The 24,322-nt window shown below is 48.9% G+C and overlaps 1 protein-coding gene across 2 annotated transcripts in view; it reads right to left on the reverse strand.

Annotated features, from left to right (window-relative positions):
* LOC126573163 (GTPase-activating Rap/Ran-GAP domain-like protein 3) overlaps window positions 1-24,322 on the reverse strand; it is a 76,884-nt gene that overhangs the window by 49,493 nt on the left and 3,069 nt on the right. The window contains exon 1 of one of the 2 annotated variants that reach the window (XM_050233091.1): window positions 7,792-7,941. The exons of the other annotated variant lie outside the window; for it this stretch is intronic. Within the exon in view, the coding sequence (XP_050089048.1) occupies window positions 7,792-7,904 (113 nt within the window). The 5' untranslated portion in view covers window positions 7,905-7,941. Of the gene's footprint in view, window positions 1-7,791; window positions 7,942-24,322 lie in introns of those variants that run through there. 2 annotated transcript variants of the gene reach the window in all.

Raw genomic sequence — 24,322 nt, forward strand, 5'->3', positions numbered from 1 at the left:
TCTTGCTCTCTTCCTCCCTGTGTCCTTGTCCCTCGGTGGCGTTCTCCTGTTTGATCGTAGAGCGTGCAGTACTCCAGGCACATGAAGATAAGGGAATCATGCATGAATGAACAAACGAATTCCACTCTCTCGTTCGCCTTTGTTCCTCGGATTGCTTGTTAATCCGTTCACTCGCTGTTCCGGCACGACATCTGGCAATTGGCGTGCTTAGTCAGCATCCTTCACAACCGAACGAAACAATACAGCCAGCAATCAAGCGGCACTAAAAAACGGGATGCAAAAGACCAGAGACCAGAGTCGAGAAGCGGGAATGCAGAAACTTTGTAACGATTTGCTGCTGCTGCTGCTGCTGCTGCACAGTGGACGCCGAGAAGCCACAATGTACTGCAGCTTCCCTGCTCGACACAACGGTCACAGCAGTTGCCATCGGTTTCCCTTGGCTCACATTAACCGGCACCAACATTTCTGGTATATTTTCTCTCGCTTTTCCCGGTTTCCTCCCTCATACTTTCCATTGCATTTTCAATGTCCTAGTGCACGGGTCTTTGGGCGGTTTTGAGTGATGCCAATACCATTGAGAAGCAGGACGGTGCGGCAACATTATCATTCCCTGCTCCTGCTGGGCAACATTACGTTCGCTTCGCTTCACCGTGCACCGGTAAATGTTCATCTACAAATGGATCCAGCTGGGCAGCAGGACAGTGACGGAGAGCCTCACCATGGCTCTCCAACAAAGCCAATATCCCCAAATGGATTGCAAACCGGGGCTTTAGTTGTTGAGCTGTTTGGCTGCAATTTGTATCGAATTACCGATGAAGCCGCACAGCTTCCAGCTTGGGATGAAATTCGTAGAATGCACCGCGTGGAGTGTTTCTACTACATCCCAGTAGTAGTCGTTTTCTCCTGGCTGCACCGGAATGTGATACGAACGTAGTCATCAGTATGCTAATTACGTATCTCGATCAACTCGCCCGCCTGTGAGGTAGAGCCGATAAGCAGCTCGGCATGCATATCAATTCCCCCGCGCTTTGGCACCATTTTGCATAGATTCGACAAAGTTTTCCACAACACCGGAGCGGGTTTTACTTAAACATTCATGGCTTTGCGTGGCCCTCAATTACCTGGGTTCGTCAAAAAAAAAAAGGTAAAAAAAGGAGCAAGAATTCCGTGGTGCACTGCGAAGAATTTCGACGACAGCGTTGGTGCTGGATGAAAGTTTTGCCCCTTTTCGTGGTTTAGGCGGTACGATCTTGACCTACTTACATAGCAATCGCGTCGCGTTGCATCCGAGTGCAACCCCTGGCAATAACCCACCGTTCGTTGGTATGTGCTAGGAAAATCTCTTGGGGTTATAAAGTCTCGTTAAGTGATTGTGAAAAGAGCAAAGTTTATCAAAGGGAGAGAGAGAGAGAGTGCACTCGATGGTCTCGCTGCTCTCGAGTCACAAGCGCCATTCTTCCGCAGTCATCTTCATTCCTTCATTGTCTTCCGCCTCTCGTACTCGTCTCTGGCAGCATTTGCACGTGCTCAACTTAATATTGTGCTGTAGCTTGCACGTAAACTAATTAACAGTACGTCGCGTACGGGCGCTTGTCTGCTTTTCTCATTTTTCCTCATGAGAGAAAACTATAACGGGCGCATCCAGCGCAACATCGCCAACGTTATTGGGTAGATAAGCGACTCGTGGGGCCAAATCGGCCACGCAGGCATGTGATGTTGCGATGTGGTGTTCAAGTTTTACTGGGAAATACAGAACAGAATCACGCCAGTGCCAGTGCAGCCAGACAGGTAGAACCGCTTGAGCCACACGTGAGAACGGAACGGTTCCAGGTTCCGTGCACGCCACGCACCGTTTGAAAGCTTCAACCGCAACGTTGTCGGTTGCGTTGCGTTGCGTTTGTAGCGGTAGCTGGGACACGGAAGGCCCATTATGTGCTTCCGCGATGAGAAGAGGGGGGGAGGGGGGGTGCAGCATGGTGGTCGTGGTGGTGAGCCGGTTTTTCGAGCCACCTTCCCTCCCGTCTCCGGCAAGATCGGTGACCTGGAACGCCGGGTTGAACGTTATACATTTTCCATAAGTTTCCCTCGACAAACCTCAAAAGGTTTTGCGATGAAAAGCCCTTTCAGCGAGCGCTTGTATCGTGTGTCGATGGCTGTGCTACCAGGTGGAGTAAGCGACCAGTGCCAACGGGGCCCAAACCGAGTCAGCCCTTCTGCGAAGCACTCATCGGACTAGATACCAGTGTGTTCCAGACAGCCACGATACAACCCGCTGCTTGTGGTTCCAGTTTAACCAGTTCGTTACACACGCAGCCGGTTGCAAGGATCTGGGTGGGTCTTCCGATCCGCTCTTTAGCTTGTTGTCGCTGAGGATTCCCCTCCGATTCGCTTCAACCTTCAAGTTAATACCCAGGGCCCGTGATTCTCTAATTTGCACGCGCACCGTCATCAACTGTCACCTGAGCCCTCTCTCTCTCTCTCTCTCTCTGCTCGACGATGCTAAACGGAAAAATGGCCACTAAAAGACGGCTACTAAAAGGGGCGATTAGGACTATCGCCAGTCGCACGCGGCGCTATCTTCGGCTACGGCTACGGTGAACGGTTGTGGGCCTTGCTCCTTGGAAGTGTCGCTGCTGTTGTTGTTGTGGCTGGGCGGGTGCGTTTGAAGGATCAAAAATTAACACTTCATTTTCAGCTGAACGTTTCGGAGGCTAAGGGTTAAGCTGTGTTCAAGCTGGTTGATCGTGTGGTCCCGCATCACCAAGGTGCGCCAGGCTGCCAGGGTGCGATAACGGGACGGACGCACCGGGTCGTAAAATTTCAAATCATGTCACGGCGCTGAGCACTGAAGTAGCAGCTTCACCTCGGTCGCAAATGAACTATCATAGGGCAGGAGCAAGTGTGCCAAGCCGCTCAAGATGGTTAGCGCGATACCTTGCTTCGTGTTATCGCTTCGATTCGTTGCGAGAGCCAACGCCAGCGTGGAGAGCGGTGAGCGGCAAGGTGTTGTAAGAATCGCTGCGTCAAGCGGAAATCGTTAAAATTGTATTAAGAAAACCGAACCGAGCGCAACTTGTTGCCAAGGAGTTAAAAAAAAGGAAAATCAATATTTTTTAACGTCTAGCAGAGACGAAGAGTGAGAGAGAGGGGTGAATCAATCGGTGAAGGTAAATATCGGATCCAGTGCATAACTTTCGGCAAAAGTTGCTCACCACTGCCGAACCAAATATTGATCTCTTCCTTTTTTATTTACCTTCAACAACAGTAACCGCGATTGGTTGCAGTAACAAAAGCTACCGTTGAGTCAACAAAGAAACATCAACGATATCAAATCGACTTTCACACAAAAAAAAACAAGGGATGAGAGAAGTGTTTTAGACTTTTTGGCAAAAAAACCCCCCGAACTGAGCAACTTTCCTATGCGCCGTAAGAATCGGTTATCCCAGTTTTCTTTTACATGTTCCCGGTTCCAAAGAATTGGTTATCCAGCTAGAAAACTTTGTGCCTACAGCGGTTTCCCATACTTCTTCAATACAAGCGGCGTTATTCGTTATCAATCAGTCGAAAAAAGGCTCTATTCAAATGAAGTCGTATTTCGATTGTTTTCATTCGAAGAAATCTCAACTCAAAGATTTTTCTTTGGAATTTATCATTTTCGCATTACACACATTCATGGGTTCACTGTTTTACGATTTGTTTCGAGAGGAATAAAAACGTTGTTCAGAGTACGGAGGTTGAGAAAGAGAGCGAACGCGATAGAAAAAAATAATCAGAAGGCACCCCAGGTTCTTTGCTTTAACGCCATTTTCCTCGGGCCATACTACTACTGACCCGCTGGCCTGATGCTGGCCTAATGCTGGCCTTTGATGTTGCCGGCATATCAAAGCACGGTGGCTATTACACAGGACTTAAAAGGAACACGAAGCGGAGGGGAGGGGGTCTGTCCAGCATTCTAAGTACTCCCCCGGTGTTGATGTTTGTCTGTTGAGTTAGCAATTAGATACGGTTCCGTTTAGAAGTGTATTACAAGCACCCGCAGGATTGTTTTGCGGGGCGGCCCTCAGTGATAATGTAGTCAGCAGCGCGCTTGAAGATCTAATCAAAATATTTGATGGCACTACAAACACTCGAGTGTTTGTCCTTTCTTTCACTTGTAGCTTGAGGGCGCTGGACATGCCGGTTAAGTGAACTCACAAGAAGAGAATATTCAATATTTTTATTATTTTTTACCATTGAAAAACAAAATGAATTATTTAAGATATTTCTAATGATCGGCAAAATCGTTTCCATTCGTACAATCTTGTTGAATTTACCGGATCGTTTCTTCGCTGAGAAAACTTTCATCATTTCGTATGGATTGGTGGTACGATTGACTTTGTGTTTCACGAGCGGCCTCTTGAAAGAATTTCCTCGGAAAGGGTGAGTTGAGCGAAACTTTCTGTCAGCCTCGGGACGACGACAAACTGGATACGAGAGTCAAGAAAGATGATGACAATCATCCGTCGAAGCGAGCATTGCGTTACTGCGAAGGTAGATGTTTGCTTAGCGTGCCCGAATACGAACGATAATGTTGACTTGAGCAGTTTGAAGATTATACACCAACAACAGTGGAACCGTACACGATTTGAATCATTCATGTTGTATCCAACATCAAATCAATGGCTCATAAGCAACCGTTTGCATTGCGATTCACGTTCACAATGTGCAGTTCGTAATGTGTTGAAATTGAATCGATGGTTTTTGTAATAATTCCTTTGAGATTAAGGTTCTTCTTGTTTCACTAGCGAAGCAAACAATATTTAATGTGTAAACATATTTCTGCGGCTGAAAAACATGTACACGATTCTATTCTAAAAAATCACCTTGCATCCACCCTGTTGACTCATGGCGATAAGAAGTTCTTTGATGTCGCCGGAGCACTGCTGATGGCCGAGATTTTTATTATCATCGTCACCACCATTAGCGCTCTAACCGTTGTCCGTTCGGAGCCATCCGTAGCATCAAAACAAAACAAAAGATCACAAACCACGATGGTCGGTCGAAGGATCAAACGATGGAACATGAATAGCTTTCGATGCGCAATCTGTTTCAATGAAATTACAGCGGCTTCCGTGGACAACAGGAGTTAAAAGCAGCTGTTTCAGGTCCCGTTGTTATCTAGAGCTGCAGAGTCATTTTACTTTCAATCACGATGATTGTAATCAATGTTTACGCTTTATGGTAACCTCCATCCCGGTAACGTTTGCTAATGTTGCCTTCGGGGTGCATTGGTACAATGATACGGTCAGTGTAGAGCAAACATGATCATTGAGCCAGGTCGATTTCAACGTTGTCGTTTTGTGGCAACGGGATGGCTTGGGTGTACACGTAATTTGCTTAGAAATCGCCCATCAGTCATGATTGGAAAAGAAACAACTATCAGTTTCATACAGCTTAGCCATAACAGGCACGGTTTGATAAAAATAAAAAGAAACGAGCATATCATGTTTTAGTCGTCGTCGTTCTAAAATCAGTCGTTTTACAATTTCCATAAGTTGTTTCACACATATACTACGAAACTCAACAACGTTAATGGAAATTCCATAGTTGGTTCAACACTATGTGATGGAGGCGCCAGGTAGCCGGTAAATTTCATCGCATTTTATTTCATTTTTCTTTCATCGGTATCACCAACGGATCAATGCTAAATCATAGAAAAATAAACTTGTCCCTTGTTAGGCGTTTTAACGATGGGAAATCTTATCAATCCGCTGTGCTTGATTGACTTCGTATTTGTATTTCTGTTCAACCTTATCAGAGAGTAGTGTGCTAGGTCTGGTTCAAGAATCATGCGAAAGTAATAGTAAATACCGGAATTTATACGAGAATAAGTGAATTCCCTGTACGGTATGGTGCGCCCAGGATGTCAAAGTTTATGTTCACCTTCATTCTTTGGCAGCATAATATGCTGCTGTATTGCACGTCACCCACCGTCCCCCCGGGGATATATCCAGCAGCCGGAGCATTATTCATGATCATTGTTCCGCATGAAAATGGCAACCAACCGGCGGACACATACCTTGGAGCCATTCCAGGTAGACATACGGTGAACCGTCTTCCTGCCTACGGACGACACGTGGAGGAAGATTTGGGTCGCTCTGGTCGAAATATGACGGCAAACCATCCATCTATTCAACCAAGTCACTCCACCCAACTCTACCCATTCATTTCTCTCTCTCTTTCTCTCGTTTTGTTGCAGATTCTTGGACCAAACTCTGCCACCATGCCACCCAAGGAAGGCACGGCAAGTATGCCAAAAATCTCCAAACGATACGAGTATGAGGCATATTTTATTGCATTTGTTGCTTCTGTTGTCGTTAGTGGCTCGGCGGCTTGCCTTGAGAACCCGACACAAACCAGCCGCTGCCAACAGGCCTGAAGGCCGCTGGGCATTAGTTGGCCCAACTGGCGTCTCAGGAAACGCATAAAACGAAGTGATATCACACGAACCACGGCAGTTCCGACGGCCAACATCGCCGGTAATCGTCTTCTCTAACTTTGTCCGCTCTAGTTCTTTTTTTGTAATAAACGTAAATGTTTGCGATCGTTACAGGGCAGCTGGTTCTCGCCGCCAGGAAACATGGTCGTCCGGAGTGATCCGATTGGTAGCAAACGGTGGCAACCGATGCCATTCAGTTCTGTTATTTAATTGAGAAAGTTATAATTGAGGGAATTTTGCACTAAAGTACAATGTAGACTCCCGGTTTTTGTTTCGTTTGCACTGAACTTGCTTCAATCGATTAGAGAGCAACAGCATCTTTAGGAGCATAAACGTTTCCTTTTCCAGGTTTCTCAGCGTGTGCTATCGGTTCGCTTGCTTGCTTATTTCGCTTCCCAAACGCTTTATGCATAACTTAAATTGGACTTCATTCAATCAGCTCAGCATCAACAGGTACAGTAAACCGGCAAGAGAATGGAGTTTAAATGAACAAAAGGCGAAAACGGAAAATCTTACACAAACTAGAACTAAACACCATTTTCATTCTTTCAAGAAATGTTGCAACGCTGTTCTCATGTCGATTCGGCGATGAGCGGAACATTTTTCTAAACCAAAACAGACCAACGAAGCACGTCCCTTGTGTGCGCTTTAATGCGCCCAAAAGCAATTATAAAATCCAAACCGCGAATCGTGCTGTTACAAACGGAAAAAAGGAAAAAAACACCATCGCCAAGAGTCTTCTCTCTTCCCAATAGGCCTCTTGCTGTAAAAGATCTTCCCTGGCAGTGACGTCCTTTCGTCGCTTTCTAGCTCGATAGCTGGTTCGAATTGTGTTTCTTTTTTTGGTGATTTAATTGTCACAGGTGTTTGAAACCCTGATGGCATTACGTAAACGCGAAGCTCATTCCCAGGCTCCACAGGTTTGTAGTTGAACGCAAAAACCACCTGGGGAGCCGCGTCGAGCAGAAGCCAGGGGCCGGTGGGTTGAGAAAATCGTAGAAAAATAACTTTTCACGCCGCTGTCGGCGCCAGCTAACAGCGTGCTTGCTCCCGAAGCCAGACAGCGCTTCGCAGTTTCGAATACGAAATCTCCGGCCGCGTAAAGTCGTGCTGGATTTACAACTTTGATATTAAATTTTTCGTGTTTTCTCTCTCTCGCGCACCCATCGTTGCTTGCACGGGAAGGTACAGCCATCGTCGGTGTGCACCAGCTGTTACTGAACTGTACTGAAATGATTCTGCATCTGCAGGAGATGAGATGGGCCCCCCGGCCGAAGGCTCTTCGAGCGCGCCCGGACAGCGCACAGACTTACCTTGCAGTAACATAGTCGCTGGAGTGATAGGAAGCATTGCGGGCACCGGCGAGAAAGGTGGATCCACCGCTAGTAGCCCCGGTACCGGCAGCTGCACTATCATGCTGCACCATTTCCCAGCTGGTGATGCGAATAGGCCAAACGATCTGACCGAAGCTGTCACGGATAAGGGCCTCCCAGGACGAGTAGGAGGGCGATTGCGACGATTGCGAGCTTTCCGATTGCAGCCGCTCCGAGCGCTGCAACCGTGCCCTTCGCCGCGGTGACAGTGAGCCCTGGTGACCGGTGCCAGTGCCAGATCCGACGGCAACAGGTAGCGAAGGTGTCACCGTGGACGACGACGACGACGACGACGGAGATGGCGTCGAGGTTGGTGTTTGGCGAGTTGCATAACCACCCTGGGATGCCGTTGATGAGCTCGTAGGCGACAGCAGGGAACCAGTTGGTGTGTTGCTGCTATCCATCCTGCTGCTGCTGCTGCTACTGCTAATCACTGCGCACAATGCTGCTGCTGATGAGACTACGGGGAACGTAAAACGGCACACTACAGCTCGTTAAGCGTAATGTAAGCTCGCACAGCACCGAGCACCGAGCACGGTGAGCACACAAACCGAAGGAGAAGAGGTCACTTCTGGCGCACTTTGCAAACACCGGGCCTAGGAACACAATCAACTGGACACGACAATCACTCACACACGAACATCGATAATGGATGACTTGCTAATGGATGGTGCTACGGGCTACGCACAAAAGATGGAGGGAAATGAAGTCATTGCCACAACGGGAGGTCATTCGTCATTAGCCAAACAACCAATTATTTCACTCGCGATTGATTCGCCTCATCGACATCGACTTCCAGCCGACGGTTTGTATCGGTGTGTTTCGATGCGTGCGTGGTTCTAATGACTTTGTTCACGTACAATAAGCCGGTTGTCCCCCCTCGATTGTGGTTTAGTAGAATGGTCCAGTTGCGGTTGCACACCGGTGCATTGAACCACAATACCCGGAATGGTTTACGGCCGTTTTCTTGCCAGAAGGTTGGCTCTCCATTATGCTGAATGCTGAGCATCAAAATGCACTCCCGGCCCCCGTTGGACATTGTATCAGGTCACCATCGCGTCACCAAGCCAGTGTAACGGTGCGGTCCATTGCGGAGTTGCAACATAAATCACCGGAGGATATTAATCGGAAGTGCTTCTCCATCGGAGCGCGCCGAACAGCCGAACAAGCCAAGCTGAACCGGCCACCTGAATTGTAAAACAGCAACAGAAACTCCCCCGGAGAGCACAGTTTCCACTTTTCAGGGGGGGAAATGCAACATAAAATAAATCGAAAGAAAGACCAGACTCTGGTCTCGCACAAAATGCTGACACTACCAACTGGTGAGCCAGAGAGAGAGAGGGGGAGAAGGAGAGCAAAGCTCACGCGAAACACGAACCATACGAAGTGGAAACAACAACACACATGGCCGAAAGCCATAACCATAAACCAGTTGCACAAAAGGTGGACCACCGTTGTCGAATGGAAATTCTATCGCCAGACCAACCACCCTTCCCAGAGTTTCCCTTCATTCCACAGTCCGGACGGTGCGGTTTTTGACAGGAAGCGCTTCGTTACAGCAACGAGCGTGAGAATGGACCAAAGAGATGGAAGAAAAACAAAAGTATTCCTTCCTGCATTCAAAGTGGAAGTGGAAAAAACGGGAGATAAACCTCTACGAAACCATCCACTGTACAGCACAGGAACACGCACCACCAGCTGGCACACTACACTCACTAGGTCACACCGATGTCACGCGAGACGAGCTGTGGACCGCGATGTGGACCGCAGTAGCAGCGTTCCCGAACAGCGAACCGTTACCGAGCAGCGTTCGAACGCGAATGCTAGCCAGCTCACAAGTGGCGCTTACTAGAAGGGGCTGAGAATTTGCGGATGAATGAATTTCAACAACCGGTGGAGTGAGAACGAGCCAGCACCCACCCTCGAGTCCTGCTGTGGCCTACCGGTTACGTGTTGGACAAGGACGCACTCGCAACACAGCGCCAGTGAGTGCGGTGCGCTCTGTTGCGTTGTAAGTGCTGGCGAGTGGCATCTTATCACGCCAGTGGCCCTGCCCGGACGTTGGTTTGGTTTGGTGGCCAAACACTAAGCGGAAAGCCCCACAGGATGCCCGTGAGTGGCACTGGATGGATGGAGTGGCGCTCATTTCACGGCGCAGGTGAGTGTAACGGTGTTTACGTGTAAAGCGGAAGCTTTACTACGCTGGCAGGCGCTGAGACATCGATTCCAGGAACCAGGATCTGCGCTCACGTGGTCCACGATAGCGCTATCGTTGTGGTTCTGGCGTTCTTGTTGCTGTTGTTGAGTGTAAAAGCTTCGCCAGATTTTAAATCGATTTGTGTTGCACGATCAAAAGCTTTCTGGTGTTGTTCAACGAAAGCTTGCAACTCGCGAATGGCGATAAAAGGATCACGGGGTGGTTGTTGCGCAACGCTACACTCACGGTGAGTTCCGTTTGTTTTTGCACTCATCCTTGTAGGACATCGCCACATCCGTGACCCATCCATTCCGGGTGTACACGGTAGCGCACACAAACGTGCGAACGTGTTGTTTGGTTGTTGGGCCCTCCGTGAATCTTGATCCCGCAGTGACAGTAATCTTAAGAGACACTTATTCATAGTATTTCCATTTTTTCCCATTCCTCTGCTTCATTTACGATGTTCTATCATTTACGATGCTGATGGTGTCGAGAAAGAGAGTGTGAATAATGTCTTTTTCTCGCTTTTGAGAGGAAGCACTTGCGCAACGGTCAAGATGCCAGGATCAGAAAATAAGAGAAGGAAGGAGAAGAATCCATATTTAGAGATCATTTCTGTTTGATGCTACGCATTTGATACAGGTGTTTTTGTAGCCTCAGGATGAATTACAATTTCCCGCAGAATGCCAGGCCGGCTCTCAAGGGAATCCCCGCACTATCGGGGCCGGAAATAGGGAAACACATCTCACTCATATGAGATAACAGCTAATATGGCCGGTGAAACCTTCGCATCCGGCCCCCGGAACTTTCAAAAATGGTCTTTTTGGAAACTCCGCTCCGCGGGCTCCCTAGGGTGTGTCTTGGTTCTTTGATCCAGCAACAGTCAGCAGTCACAGGCCCTCAGGTGGTTTATTTCAGACTCAGGTTCTCAGGTTGTTGTTTTCCGGTATGTTTGGTATGATACGTGTTTATGTAGAATGCCATGCGAAGTGATGAGGGCTAGGAGAAGTGGCAGAGCACCTGAATCAGAAGAGCTTTCCCGATTAACCGTGCGGCCTAATGAATGGCTTTTCGCTGCCTTCAGGGTCAATCTCACTAATGACTTGATGGCCCCCACTGATAGACTGCGCAGGGGGCGGAACCGTAGCAAAATGATTGCCAAAGGCATCCATTTCAATGATCGACCTGCTGCTGCTGCTGCTGCTGCTGCTGGCTGCTGAATAGAAAGAGAGCAGTCGTCGACCCAGCCAGCCGAAGCAGAAACCTCAATCAACAAACAAATCTTTTCCTTCTCCACTTTTTCCGTGAAAGACAATCCATTGTGTCGAACAAGCCAGCACAACAGGACAGCAAGAAGAGCTTCGGGAAAGATTGCGCTATTTTGTGGAATCGGATTTATTATGTGACAGCATAATTAGCCGGCTTTTGTCCAGCTTTCAATCAAGTGGCAAAACCGTCGTCACAATCTGACAACCGCGTACATCATACTCTCGTAACGCGCTGCTTTCTTTCATAAAATATCTTCGGAACGAAATAATATATTATACACTTGGCAATCCCAATGTGATGTATTCCGGATGACGGGGCAAGCGGGAAACGTCAAAGTCATTCCAGTCACGTCGTCACGTTGCTCTGCGGACCGAGGACCGAGAGCACAGATAAAATGTATGCCAAATAGGGGTTCTCCAGCTCATCATCACCACTTCGGCTGATAAACATTTCCCGTTCCGTGGTTTTTTACTTGGCAGAACATTTTGGGATTACACAAAACGTGGAGTAAAGCTTTCTGCGGTCGGACCAACTCAACGCTATTCATGCAGTTTCTCTCAAGTCAAATCGAGTTCGCTTCCAATGCAAATGCACTTGCATTAGTTGCTCTCAGCAGCACGATTGGCGGGTCACGGCATGGTCCTTCCGTTGCATAATGAGAAAACCAAACTCCCTCGCCCCGCTCCCAGATAGAAGCTACCCGTAATGCGGAACTAAACAGTGAAAGTGTCGCAGGACAAAATTATCCCCTCCCAACTCACACCATTTCACTCCGGTTCCGGTTTTTGCTACGAACGTGACTTTCGTAATCGCCAGGGCACGAGGGCTCGTGATGCATAGCGGAGAGTATACTGCATCTTTTGCTGAGCGCAGCACCAAAAAACCCCCCAACCAACCGGGGGTGCCACGTAGCACAAGAATGCTTCAGCGGCGTGCCTGATTTCCAAGCATCCATTCACCGGAGCCGCCCATAAGATTTTAGGGCGGTAAGGGTGGTGAGAGGGCATCGATCGAAGCAATCCTTGCGCGCGAATTGGCCGTCTTCACTTCAAGACGACGACGATGACAACGCTCGGTTGCCCTTTCCAAACGAACCACCGCCACCGCCGTCTTTGATGATGTCGGTACATGTCTTGCATGCATGAGACAAGCAGCGAGATTGAGATGCTTGGCCAGCGCCGCTACTCCCCGGACCGGGACGCGGTGTGTCGTGCCAGTGCCATTTTAGCGCTCGAAACAATGCGCTCTCGCTCCTTGCGCTGGCAAAATCACCATTCCACTCCGGGCATTCCGGAGGAAAGTGCTCGCGGAAGGGGGAGAGGGAGGTAGGAAGGAATTGGAAAAAGGCTTCTTTCGCGAGAATTTCTTCATCAACAATCTTTGGGCGAATGCCTTAGCCTCACGACTACAACCGAGCGGGCCGGGAGGAAGATCCACAAGCACTTATCATCGAAGGTTGGCAAGGAAGAACAACTACCGGGCAGGGCCAGGGACAGGGCTACCACCACCAAACCAACAATCAGTTTCTCGTTAACGGTGGTTATGTTTTTGCGGGGAGGTTTTCAGGAGATACCTGTGCGGCAGAAGTAGCAAGCAGCAAACGCAACGTCTTTTGTAATTTAAATTCTTATCCTTTTTCCTCCCGCCCTCGGAAGAGCAATAAGCTATCTGCTTACCAGGCAGGACGAGTGTTTGTACAGCCCATACGGGCATTGCGCTCAATATGACGGACTTTGTTCATTCTCCAGCAAACACCTGAGCTGATAACGATGGCTACGACGCACCAGCACGAGGTCCGATTACGAGGGTTCTTATGCTGCTTTGCGTTCTCGCTTTTGGATTGTCTCGCAGCACAGCGTTCAAAATATTCTTTCGAAAATGCCGGGTCGTTAGTATTCATTAGATTTCGAGGGCAACGAGGAAGCGCGATGGTGTCCCGATAGTGGAAAACGTTTTCCATGCCAGGAAATCGTAATGTTGTTATGCCAGCTCGCTTTTCGGGCGTGCTGGTAATTGAAGAACTTACTTTAAACACTTGATACTGTCAATTGTAAGGCTAGAAAATGGTACGGGAGATAACGCTCCTTGAAGCGAACATTAAGATTTAATCAAAACTCAAATGATTATCACAGCAAAAAAACCGAAAATATCTTTTCGAGAATCCCAAACAACCTAATCCCGCTAACCACATAACAGGTAGCGCCACAGATGAGCCAATACAATCAGGCAAATGTTTTCAACATTCAGCGGCACGCTCTAAGAAGGGTTTTCGAAGGGTTGGAACATCGCAGACTGCTCCAGATGGCACCATTTTACCGGTACCGACCGATTGCTATCGTGTATCCTTTGCGAACGACACCGACAACCGAGCCTACCGGTAGGGGGTGGGGGGCGGGAGGATCCGGTATCTGGTAAACCCCAATTCAGATGACACGTTCCGCAGCGAGTGGAAGGAAAAAGGAGGAGTTGCGCATTTGTTCTTTTATTTTCCTTCTTTTTTTCTTTATTAAATTAATAAGATTCCTTCCAGCACGTTTCATTCATGGGGCGTCATGATTTCAGTTAACCGGCTGTTGAGCCAGCGGACGGGGCCCGATCTGCACGTTTAACCTTTTATACCACCCGGCGCAGAACCATCACACCTTTATCTTTCGCTCCACGGTCCATTGGTGGCGCTGGATTGTGTTTCCAAAAATCGAATAACTGCGGGTTGCACGCGGGTCGATTCGCGCTCTTCACTTCAAGGCCGAGGCCCGGTGGTGGTGGTTGGCATCGAGTGCCAACAAAACCGGTAGAGTAACATCCATTCCAACTCGCAGAGTCGTAAAAAGCGGCAAGATGGAAGATTAAATCGTGCTACGTGATTTGAAGGATTCGCCCGGATTCATACGAAATGAGTAAGCACCAACAAGTTTGAAACCGGAGTCGGAGTGACTGAGATCTGGTCCCGTTTTTGTGTGAGGACCCCAGGCCAGGCGGCCACCAGGGTCCGTTGGTAACTTGTGGGAGTCATAAATTTATGGGGAAAATGATAATACAACCAGCGACACTCGGTCCATGCCAGCCATGCTTTGTGCAATCTGTTGCTGAACAGTTTTTAATGAGCTTTTACGAAAAACTTCACAAAACGAACACCATAATGTCGCCGCTGCGGTGCGCTGGTGGAGCTGCTTTATGCTTCATAAATGGTCAGTAAATTCGGCGAGAAGCACGTGTTGCAGATGTGCCCTTGATGGGGCAATTTATTTGGGGCCAAGCCAAGGAGCGGTCGCGCCGGACATTGATCCTTCACTGTCACGACTGATTATCGTGGCACGTGGTAAGTACCGATACGATGCTGCCAACACTTGCTGTCATCGATCTCCGCACGGACATAAGGAATCGATAAACAGAGCGGTGGTACATCTGGCCCCAGCGCACGCACAGCAAACTACACTTCGAGATTTTTGTCACCACACTCCCACACCCTGAGACACCATCAATCTGTGCCAATGTGGTGCCGCTTGTGGCGCTATTGATTGGAAATGGTTTTATCTGCGTCACTCGATACCCCTCGGCTATCGTGCAGCGCAAAGTTTGATGCCATCGATCCCAGAGGATCTTCGGAGCACACTTCCAAGATCCACACGTGCAGTAGCAGCAGCAGCAGCAGCAACAGAAGGCTTGTTTGTTGATAAATGATAGCGACAGCATTGGCAGCAACCGGACTCAATCCCTGCAATGGCTCAGTGATGGCGTAGGCGATTGCGGGTCGTTCCAGATTACCATCTTCTCCGCTCATGTGCCCATGTGTGGTTGATTTGGGAATTATTTGCTCTAGCCTGGTGGGATTTCGTGCGTCCAGGGCCGAACGGTGGCATCGTCTGAGCAACTGAGTCGACTTTGGGTAAGGGGAGAGCGGATGAGCACATAACATTAAAGGCATACCATAAAGCATAGTGCCTAGGATCGGTTTTATGGGATGTGTACGGGCAGGGAATGGGGACAGAACTCCCCCGGAGAATATCCTCGGAATGGACTAAGTTTGGCATTATTTGCAATCAAACGACTATCCCATACGAGACACATTGGATTTCATTTGGCAGCTAGATGCTGATGCTAACTTTGTGAGTGGTGGTAATCAATTATTTATTGATATTCCGCTTATGGCTCGTTCTATCCTGAATTATATCATGCTGGTCGTTTACCAAGCAATAGAAAGTAGAGAAGTTGAAAAGTTTTCTGTTTACACACTTTAATAGACTCGATTGCAATATCAACTATCTTACTGTCGATAGCTACAACAAACATACTTTAAACCACCAGTTCAACTTGAAGAAAAGCATGAAAAAGGCAAAACTGTGTAACAGGTCAAGTGGAATCATGCCTCGACCTTTCACAACCCGAACCTTGCATCTTATCGTCTACGAGCAGAGCAGCAAAAGGCAACAATTTGTGTTCCGAGAATGCATGAAGGAGCAACGGAACAGCAGAGCAGAGACTGTGCACAATATCAAAATGCACTCCCTGGGAAGCTTCTATGCGTGCCCTATGGTGATTGATGATGGCGCAATCGAGTACAGTGCAGAACCGCAAGTCGAGCAACAAGTACCGTTCGCCCTTTGGCCCGTTGAACCTTATTTGGATTTCAAATATGCATCCGACCTCACCTACGGGCCAGTTCCGCAAGTAAATCTGGTCAATCGATTCGCTGTGCAAGATTAACATGCTTATTGAAAATCCATCGTGAGCGTGAGCATTAATCGATTTTATAATCCCATGCCATCTAATTTATTTTAAATAATTTACAGCTCAATAAACCTATTTACGGTAGACGGTGGCAACAAATAATCATTGATTGTGCGATCAATGGTTTGGGATTAGGGTTTGCTTCCCAAAACCATGCCAGCAAATGGAAAATGACTGCGCATTTCTCTTTTAAATTAAATTTTACTTAATTGAACTGACACAGCACAGATGCCAGGACAGGTTTTGTTGCTGCGGCAAACAAAAGCCCACGAGTTTTCCATCACTGGACCATTAAATGGTTCCTAATCCATCTGCAACATTCAATTACTGGTTTTGATACTACATGGAATTGATTAATGAGCCGATTGGGCGATTGGGGAAACGAGGCTGCAGCCAGTCCGGTAGTGACAGCGCGGCCCAGATAGCCAACAAATGGCCACATGCCGTGCTGCAGGTTGCTCTACACTCTGTAACACTTGGAAAACTGTGCATGGTGACTATGCAAAACTAGATGAGAAAAATGTTGAATGCTGCAAATTGATTTGTTATTCGAAGCTGTGCAGTGGAAAACAAAATTGACCTTGGACTTCTAACATTCGAATTTGATTACCGGTAGCTCTCGGAACCATTCTCTGTTCGCCGTTGCCGAGAAATGAGTAAAAATATTCTTAATTAAACATTATTTTTCGTAGTGGAAAATAATAATAATAATAATGGAAACAATAGCCGGGAGCCTTGGCAATGAATATTCAAAACTTCGTATCCCGGGAAAAGTGGCACCAAAGGGAATGTGAATGTGTGTAAAAAAAATCGATCCTGCATTCTCACACTAACCGCACCGGTGACCTACTTCCAGGAGAGCCCGAACCATATCCTCTCGTTGGCACCGTACGTATCCTGCCACCACGTGCAACCGCCCCCGCCCCCTTGTTCACGAGTTGTGACAAAAGCCGAAAGCTAAGCGAATGATATGGTTGTGGCTGTCCCTTGTTGGAACCGGCAACCGAAGCTACCGATGGAGAAACAACAGTGACAGTGGGGACGGCGTTGTACCAGCCAACGATGAGGACGGACCCATGACGGCATGACGTTTCCAACATCGTTAGGGCGTGATGAGGAACATGACTAACACGCCGTATAACCAGTTCCCACACCACCATCACCATGACCACCACCAGCAGCAACTCGAGCGAGTCTTGTGCCGACCACCATCACCACCACCACCACCAGAGTGCGGAGGACTGGCACGATGGGCGCTGGTCGTCCTTTCGGTAAACAAACAAATGGTAATGCGAATCGTCACACTAGGATGCACCGGAAAATTAAGCCGTGACCTCGGAGTGTTGGGGTGTGTGCCTGTGCTCGCATACTCCTGGCACAGCTGAGCATCGTCTGGGAGGCAAAATTCGGCACCGAACAACGGTTTGTGCTGCTCATGACCAACAGACCACGACGGTCAGTATGAACTGACAGTGGCTCGCTCGCAGCACTCGCTGGCTACACGACATGACACGTCGCTTTTTAATCATCCCGCGTGGTCAAACCACCATTTGACCGAACGAATGCCCCATAAGCAACCTTCTCAAAAATGCCATTTGCAGTAAATTAGTATCATTTAACGGTGCCACTTGGCTCGGCTGGTATTCTCACCTCATTTTCGGTGAACATTTCACACCCACCAACACCCACGCCCTCCCGGTGGTGGACACTTTACATCCTTCGAACGGATTGGTGCGACGGACGATGGAGCAGTAAAACCCATACCGAGAGCATGGGGTGGTTGGTTATGATTTTTGTTTTTGGGCGCCTCCATTATCAACCAACGTTCCATATTTACCCACCCGAATCATGCTCGAACGAATCCGTCGAAAGCGACTATTAGCCAGATCATTAATGAGAACAAACATTACAGAACCGGTCCTGGGTGAACCAAATGGAGTTGAGTGGAAGCACACTATTAGCACTCAATCGTGCAAATGATTGCCTCTTCTATCCTCATAGAACCCGAAGAGCAAAGTTTAACACGATCCCCTTTACAAATTACCCTCGCCGGAGGATCGATCGCGCGGCATCGAGTCCGTGGCTGAATATTTCATCGATTCGCCCAACTCATCGGCTTTCGTGTGGAGAAGGCTGTGAATCAGGTCAAGTGCACTCGAACTACAATATGCCACTCGGTGGTGGTGAGCTCTCCCCCCCGCTTTGGTTGAATATGAGCGGATGTGAATGAGTGGCGATAGCACGTGCCAGCACCAGTTCGGAAGCTGCTGCTGCTGCTACTGCTACTGCCACCAACAATCTGGCCACACCGGGCACCGATGATGGTGTGATGGTATCCGCGTGCTCACAGAGCTTGTTAGGACCGGTGGAAAAACGGGTGAAAATCTGATTTATTGCCTCTAATACTGCACCATAGATCCATCACACATCGCGGCGATGATGGTGATGGTTTGCTGCAGCGATGCGGCACCTGATGTGTTAAGATCCGCCTCCGATGCATCGCACTTGGTCTCTCTCTCTCTGCCTCGTGCATCCCATCAAGCGTGCCTTAATTCGCTTACCAGCAAGTGAAGGACCGCGTGCAAGTGCATCTCGTTGACTTGGCGGCAGTAGACGTACTACTTGGCATGAGTGGCAATGATTTCAATTACCCGAACCCGGCAGGGAGCTTTTGTCTCCTCGCGGATCCGCATTCGCGTCTCGAAGCACTCGAGAGGCTCCCACCAGTACCAGGGAGTCGATCCCGTTTGCCGGTTGCACACTGAACGTATCGGACCGGATAATGGCGATGATGAAAATTACATGAGCGAGAGCTGGTATTTTGCTCCACGTCCTGGACACGGCAAATATGTTCACGGATTGCGATTGCATTTGTCCGGGGATTTAATTTGCAGTCTAACTAATTCGTCACTTAGTGACGCAGATGGAGCTTCCAGAAGACCCTAGGGGATGTGGTTTTCATCTCCTGGAACAGAGCATCCAATCCACACCCAGAGGGAGCGCTTTGCCCGACTTTGAACCTCATTTAACATTTATTACCGTCCATACAGCGCTACAACGGTTGGTGTATCTGCACCGAGAGAATACGGACCCTTCGGATTTAGTAATGATGGGATTACAGCCGTCTGACCGGCACAAACAACGCAGAGGTCCTTGCCGTCTGCATCTGCGAATGCACCACGAATTGAGTAAATATTTATGTAACATGCCTTCGGGTTCCGGGATAGTCGGCATCCGATTGAACAGATCCTTTCATTCAACGGGGGAAAAGGGCATAAAAAAACTCCTACGCGTGATCGCCACGCGGCACGTAAACAGATTAAATCCTTCCTCCCTTCCAGTCAACTCAATACCAACAGCTGCCGGTGATGTGGCTAGGGGACCCAAGATGCTTTATTGCTCTCGTACCGTCGCCATGCGCCAACACATAAAAGAAGCAGTGGAGAAAAAACAGGATCGGAAAACGGGATTGTTGGTTCCAGCGAAGCGTAAAGTAAGAATAACAGAGCGAGGGCCCCTTTGACGTAAAAAAAACTGTGAAAACCACCCCCCTAAAAAGCTCCTTGTACGATTCCTTGGCTGCGATGGTTCGCTACAGTTGCTCAAAGATCAAATAAGGGACGTGGTCTTCGGTATTACGATCGAGGTGCGGTACGCGCGATGCTCACCAATTGTGCTTCCCCATGTTGTTGTTGCTGAAGCGCTTTCTCACCCATTCACAACGAATCCCAAGGACCCTTTTCCCTTTACGCTTTTAAAGCACACATACACCTACACACGACAACAGTTGTGTTGGTTCGCATCTGGTCGCGGCTCCGCTATCTATGAGTTGGCACCTACTCTAAGATGATTGAAGAAAGCTGCTTGGATGACGAGTTGCTTTTGGTGTCCGGCTGCTCCGGCGAACAACCCGCACGAGTTGGTACGATAAATGGGCCGCCGGCTCGTAAAGCAGTCCAAGAGTGTAAGTTTTATGGCATAATCGATAAACTATCTAGACCACATGTGTGAACAATTGGCTGAAACATAAATCGGTTTAAGGATTAGGGTGGGTTGGGAAAAGGCTCCCACGGAAAAGTGAAGATAAGGTGCGGACTCTGTCAATGTTTTGAAATGGAATCCGGTGGGCACATGTTTACAAACGTTTTGCAACAGAAGACGAGCGTCGGACAAACATCCCTCTACATTATGAGCCCTTAAACAGCGATGTTTATGCGGTCATAAAAGTTGATCTGCCAATTCCCAGAAACCTCCACCGTTGTTTATCGCCTTTCGGTCAAAGCTCCAGCGCTTCTTATATATTAAAAATACCACCGCGAGCGTGCGTCAACTCAGCTTTAAGGCATTTGACCGCGAAGCGAATGGTTTGGGGAATTATTTCGTTTAAATGCCTTCACGGAAAGGAAGGAAATGTTTATTTGCAATTTATCAGCAAAACAAACACTGAAACACTCGCGGGTGTTTACGCTTTATGGCCGTGCTCATTAAAGCTCAAATTGAACCTTAATCAGTGGTCGTGTGGGCGGTTGTGGGCAGCAGTATCAGCAATTCACAGAAAAATACACACACTGGAAAGTCAGATTTCCCATCGGCAACTTACAGTCCCAGACCTCATGGCGCACTCGAGCACATAACGGTTTGGGAAAGAAACTGTCGAACAAATCAATTTTTATGAAAACCGTAACGTAGGCCTACCCTAAGATGCCCGCGATAAGACGACGACTGGACGATGCTGTTGACCTTCCCAATGATTCACCTCACGCCGATGATTAATTCTCACTTCAAAGGGTGAATGCTCAATTTTCGCTTCTTGACTTTCTGCTGCTCTTTGGTCAAACGATTGACGGTTTCTCGCTTTCATCGCTGACTGTTTAAGCCTCAACGATTGGCTTCATTTTGATAGCTCACTTATGAAAGTTAACAAGTGATCTCCGTTGAAAAACCGCCACAAAATAACCTGCGAAGTGTTCAATCTTCCAATAAACGGCATTTTTTAAGGAAATTCCTATACTGTCCAACGCAGGAAATCTCTTTTATTTTGAAAACCGAAAGCCTCTGCCCAGGCAAACACAATACGACCTTTGGTGGGCATTCGTTTCACCAAGCGAAGCATCAATATTTAAACAAGATAAGTGAGTAAATGCTAACGACGCGCAAACTGTTGATGAAGTTAGGGCAATTAATGGTACCGGTACCTTCTATCCGGCTCCATTCTACGCCCCCAAATCGATGAGAGAACCAAGGAACCCGAGTGCCGTTATCGATTTTCCCCCGTTTCCACGTCCACGTCGCTCGAAAATACATCGATACCCCGACCATCGAAGCGCGGCAGAATGTCGGAAGCTTCAAGGAACACACCCAGCCGATCAACAATCAACAAACATTACGCAAGGTACTGCCAACATTAGGCCGCTCACAATGGTGGCCGTTCGTGCTCGGCTGGCTGTAGGAAAATTTATGCTACTGCCGCTTGGTCTGCTTCTTTCTATCGAACTGCTATACAACGAGTGTTTTGCTGGCTGGCATTCAGCATTCATTCCCTCCCCATTTGTGACTGTGACCTACTCCCGGCGAGCTATGCCTCCGGCGCCACCATCACCAAATCAATTCCAGCATTCCCACACAGCACATACCCGGTAAGAAGCAACACCAGCAGCAGATGATGATGCTAAGCTTCTGTTGCCACGCTGGGCGCGCGCTTGCTGGCTGCTGGCACACGAAGCCGACCGCGAGAGCATCTGGGTGGTTGATGGAGTCACAGATTCCTCCCCTTCACCAGGCCTGTTCTATGGATTCTCCCCTCTCGCTACCCTAGCACGAGACAAAACAAGAACGTAAGCAAGCAAGCCCATAAGTTGTCCATCGCCACTGGTCCGCCCTCGCACACCCGGCACACCATTTCCATCACCAACAGCGGCCGCCACCAGCTTTTCGCTTACGCTTCCCCGCAACAGTTACAGCGACTGTTGCGAATGGCATGCCAAGCTGGCATGTCGTCGGACTGTTGGACCGAACGGGGCGTGGCGTTAGCGCGCGGAGGAGCGGTTGTTCTCCTTGCAACGGACATCTTGTTTCTTTGGCCTCACAGTGCCGGAAACCGGCAGCATGCTGCTGCCAGCAGCTGCGTCCCGCTGCGTGGTGTATTCAATTGTGGAATGTAAATTTCTTAAGCTAGCCCTCACCCGCCCGTCACCACCACGTGCGCGATGCCGCATTCACAAAACGTGTGACTTCAAAGAACGTCTTCTGACGCGAGCGCGCGCGCGCGCCTGAACGCGAAAGAAACCATTTACCGCGGTTGATTATTTGTAACAAATCGTTGCTTCAACGCCAACGTGCCACCGACGGATGGACGGACTTGAAGTCGGTACTGTTGCTGATTTGATGGCTTGCCATTTTGCTATCCAACGTCCGGAATCGTTAAAGTTTGATGTGCACCCAGCCGTACACCGCACGGATTCCCCATCAAAGTCTCTCTCGGTGTCTGTCCGTGTCTCAGCTGTCATCGTGACAGGTGAGCTACGCCTGAGCCTTAATGGTTGCTCATATCCTGTTCCACTGGTCCAATCCAATCTCCACGGGTGCCAACAACGACTGTGGACTGGTATGTACCAACTTTTGTGAGCTTGTGGACCCCAGCAGTGGTTGTTGACCCTTTTCCGCGTACTCGCCAGCACACAGGGACGTCGATCTGCCGACAGCGCTCTGGTTTAGCTTGGATTGCGAAGGTACAGAGCCGTTACAGCCGCAGTACCATTCCGAAACACGCACACGGCTGGCAAACAAGGGATTATGGTCCCCTGCTATTCCTACTCCTCCTCCGGTTCTCTCACGGTACCAGGTCACCACAGGTAGTGCGAAGCGCCAGCGCCATCATCACGACACCGATGATAGTAAAGTTTTAGTGACATGTGAATACTCGGTACGCTCGGTGCGCTCGGCAGTACCGCATAAGCTTCGAGCGAAGAGAAAAATCCCGCGGTCCTCAACCACCAGCAAAACCGGGAACACACCACATCGATCCAGTGCGCGACACAGAATGAAACGCCTCTGGGCGGTCATCAACGTAACGCTGGTCGTGCTGGATAACGTCGGACAAAAGTTGAAGCCGCCGGGAGTGAACTGACTTTATCCGATCGAGCTTATCGGACCATATGCCGGTGGTCGATGAATGGAGGTAAATAGGATAAAAATTTGCGCCTCCATTGTGGCGTGGCGTCTCGGCCGACTTATGCGAAGGCTTATGTCAACCATTTACCGCACCATGTCCCGGTCCTCCACCGCAAGATGTGATGTCTGTCGTTGTCAATTATGGGCGATGGCGACTGGTGCCGCTCGCACTGATGGAAAACTGTGGTTCAGTCTGTGTTTCCTGATGCTCGGATTCGTACTCACGCACATGCCACGCAACGCACCGCACACTCCGCCGCTCTAATCGTGACAAAATCGTGGGTCTGAAATGGTTTCTAATCAGGAATTAGGAAGAAAGTTCTAGGGATCCCCCCGCGATGCGATGTCGTGGCAACGGGTACGAAGGGTTTTCGCAAAAGCAGACACCTCCACATTCCAGGCTCGCCCCCTCTCCCAATTCTCTTTCTCTCTTTCGAGTTTCTCTCGACCGTAGACCGGAGCTGCCTTAACGGTGAACCACACCAGTTCGCTGTCGGTTTTGATCTGTGGTTAGGTCCGGATTTGCTAAGAAAACGTTTGATGAAGTTGCCATGTGTTACCGTACACTAGAAAGGACTCCGGTGCCCACGAAATCGGGGACCACGGGATGCTTCATCTTGATAGCGCGGTACCGCTTTGTAACCACTTTAGGGCCCGAGGATGTTCTTTCGGCTCTGCCGGGTTCCCGGGACCCCCCATGATAAATCCTAGCAAATGAAGGATGATGCCATCGCCCAACACTCGACAGGATACCGGGCGGAGGGTTGTTGTGTCTGGTTAGTGGCCTATAAATAGTGGCAAATGTGTTCATCGTATGCTGTATGCATCTTACCGTCTCATCTCATGCCATGACAGCCGATCGATCGTGGTGGGAATAGCATTATGATCTGCGCACACTGCGTGCTCTGCGCGGTCTACAGCCCTAGACAGCGACTAGGGCAGCGATTATAAAACTTTGAAAAGCTAACGCTGAAGCACTCCACTCGCTCGTGGAAGTTTTGCCAAACTGATCCCTTGGAGTGTCTCGCGCGTTTCGTTGTTTTCGAACCAAACACACGCGCTCCGCGCCGCGATACCCTTTCGGTTGCTTTCGGAGAAGTTTCACCA

This window comes from Anopheles aquasalis, chromosome 2 (genome assembly GCF_943734665.1).
Source record: "Anopheles aquasalis chromosome 2, idAnoAquaMG_Q_19, whole genome shotgun sequence".
In the NCBI taxonomy this organism is placed as follows: domain Eukaryota; kingdom Metazoa; phylum Arthropoda; class Insecta; order Diptera; family Culicidae; genus Anopheles; species Anopheles aquasalis.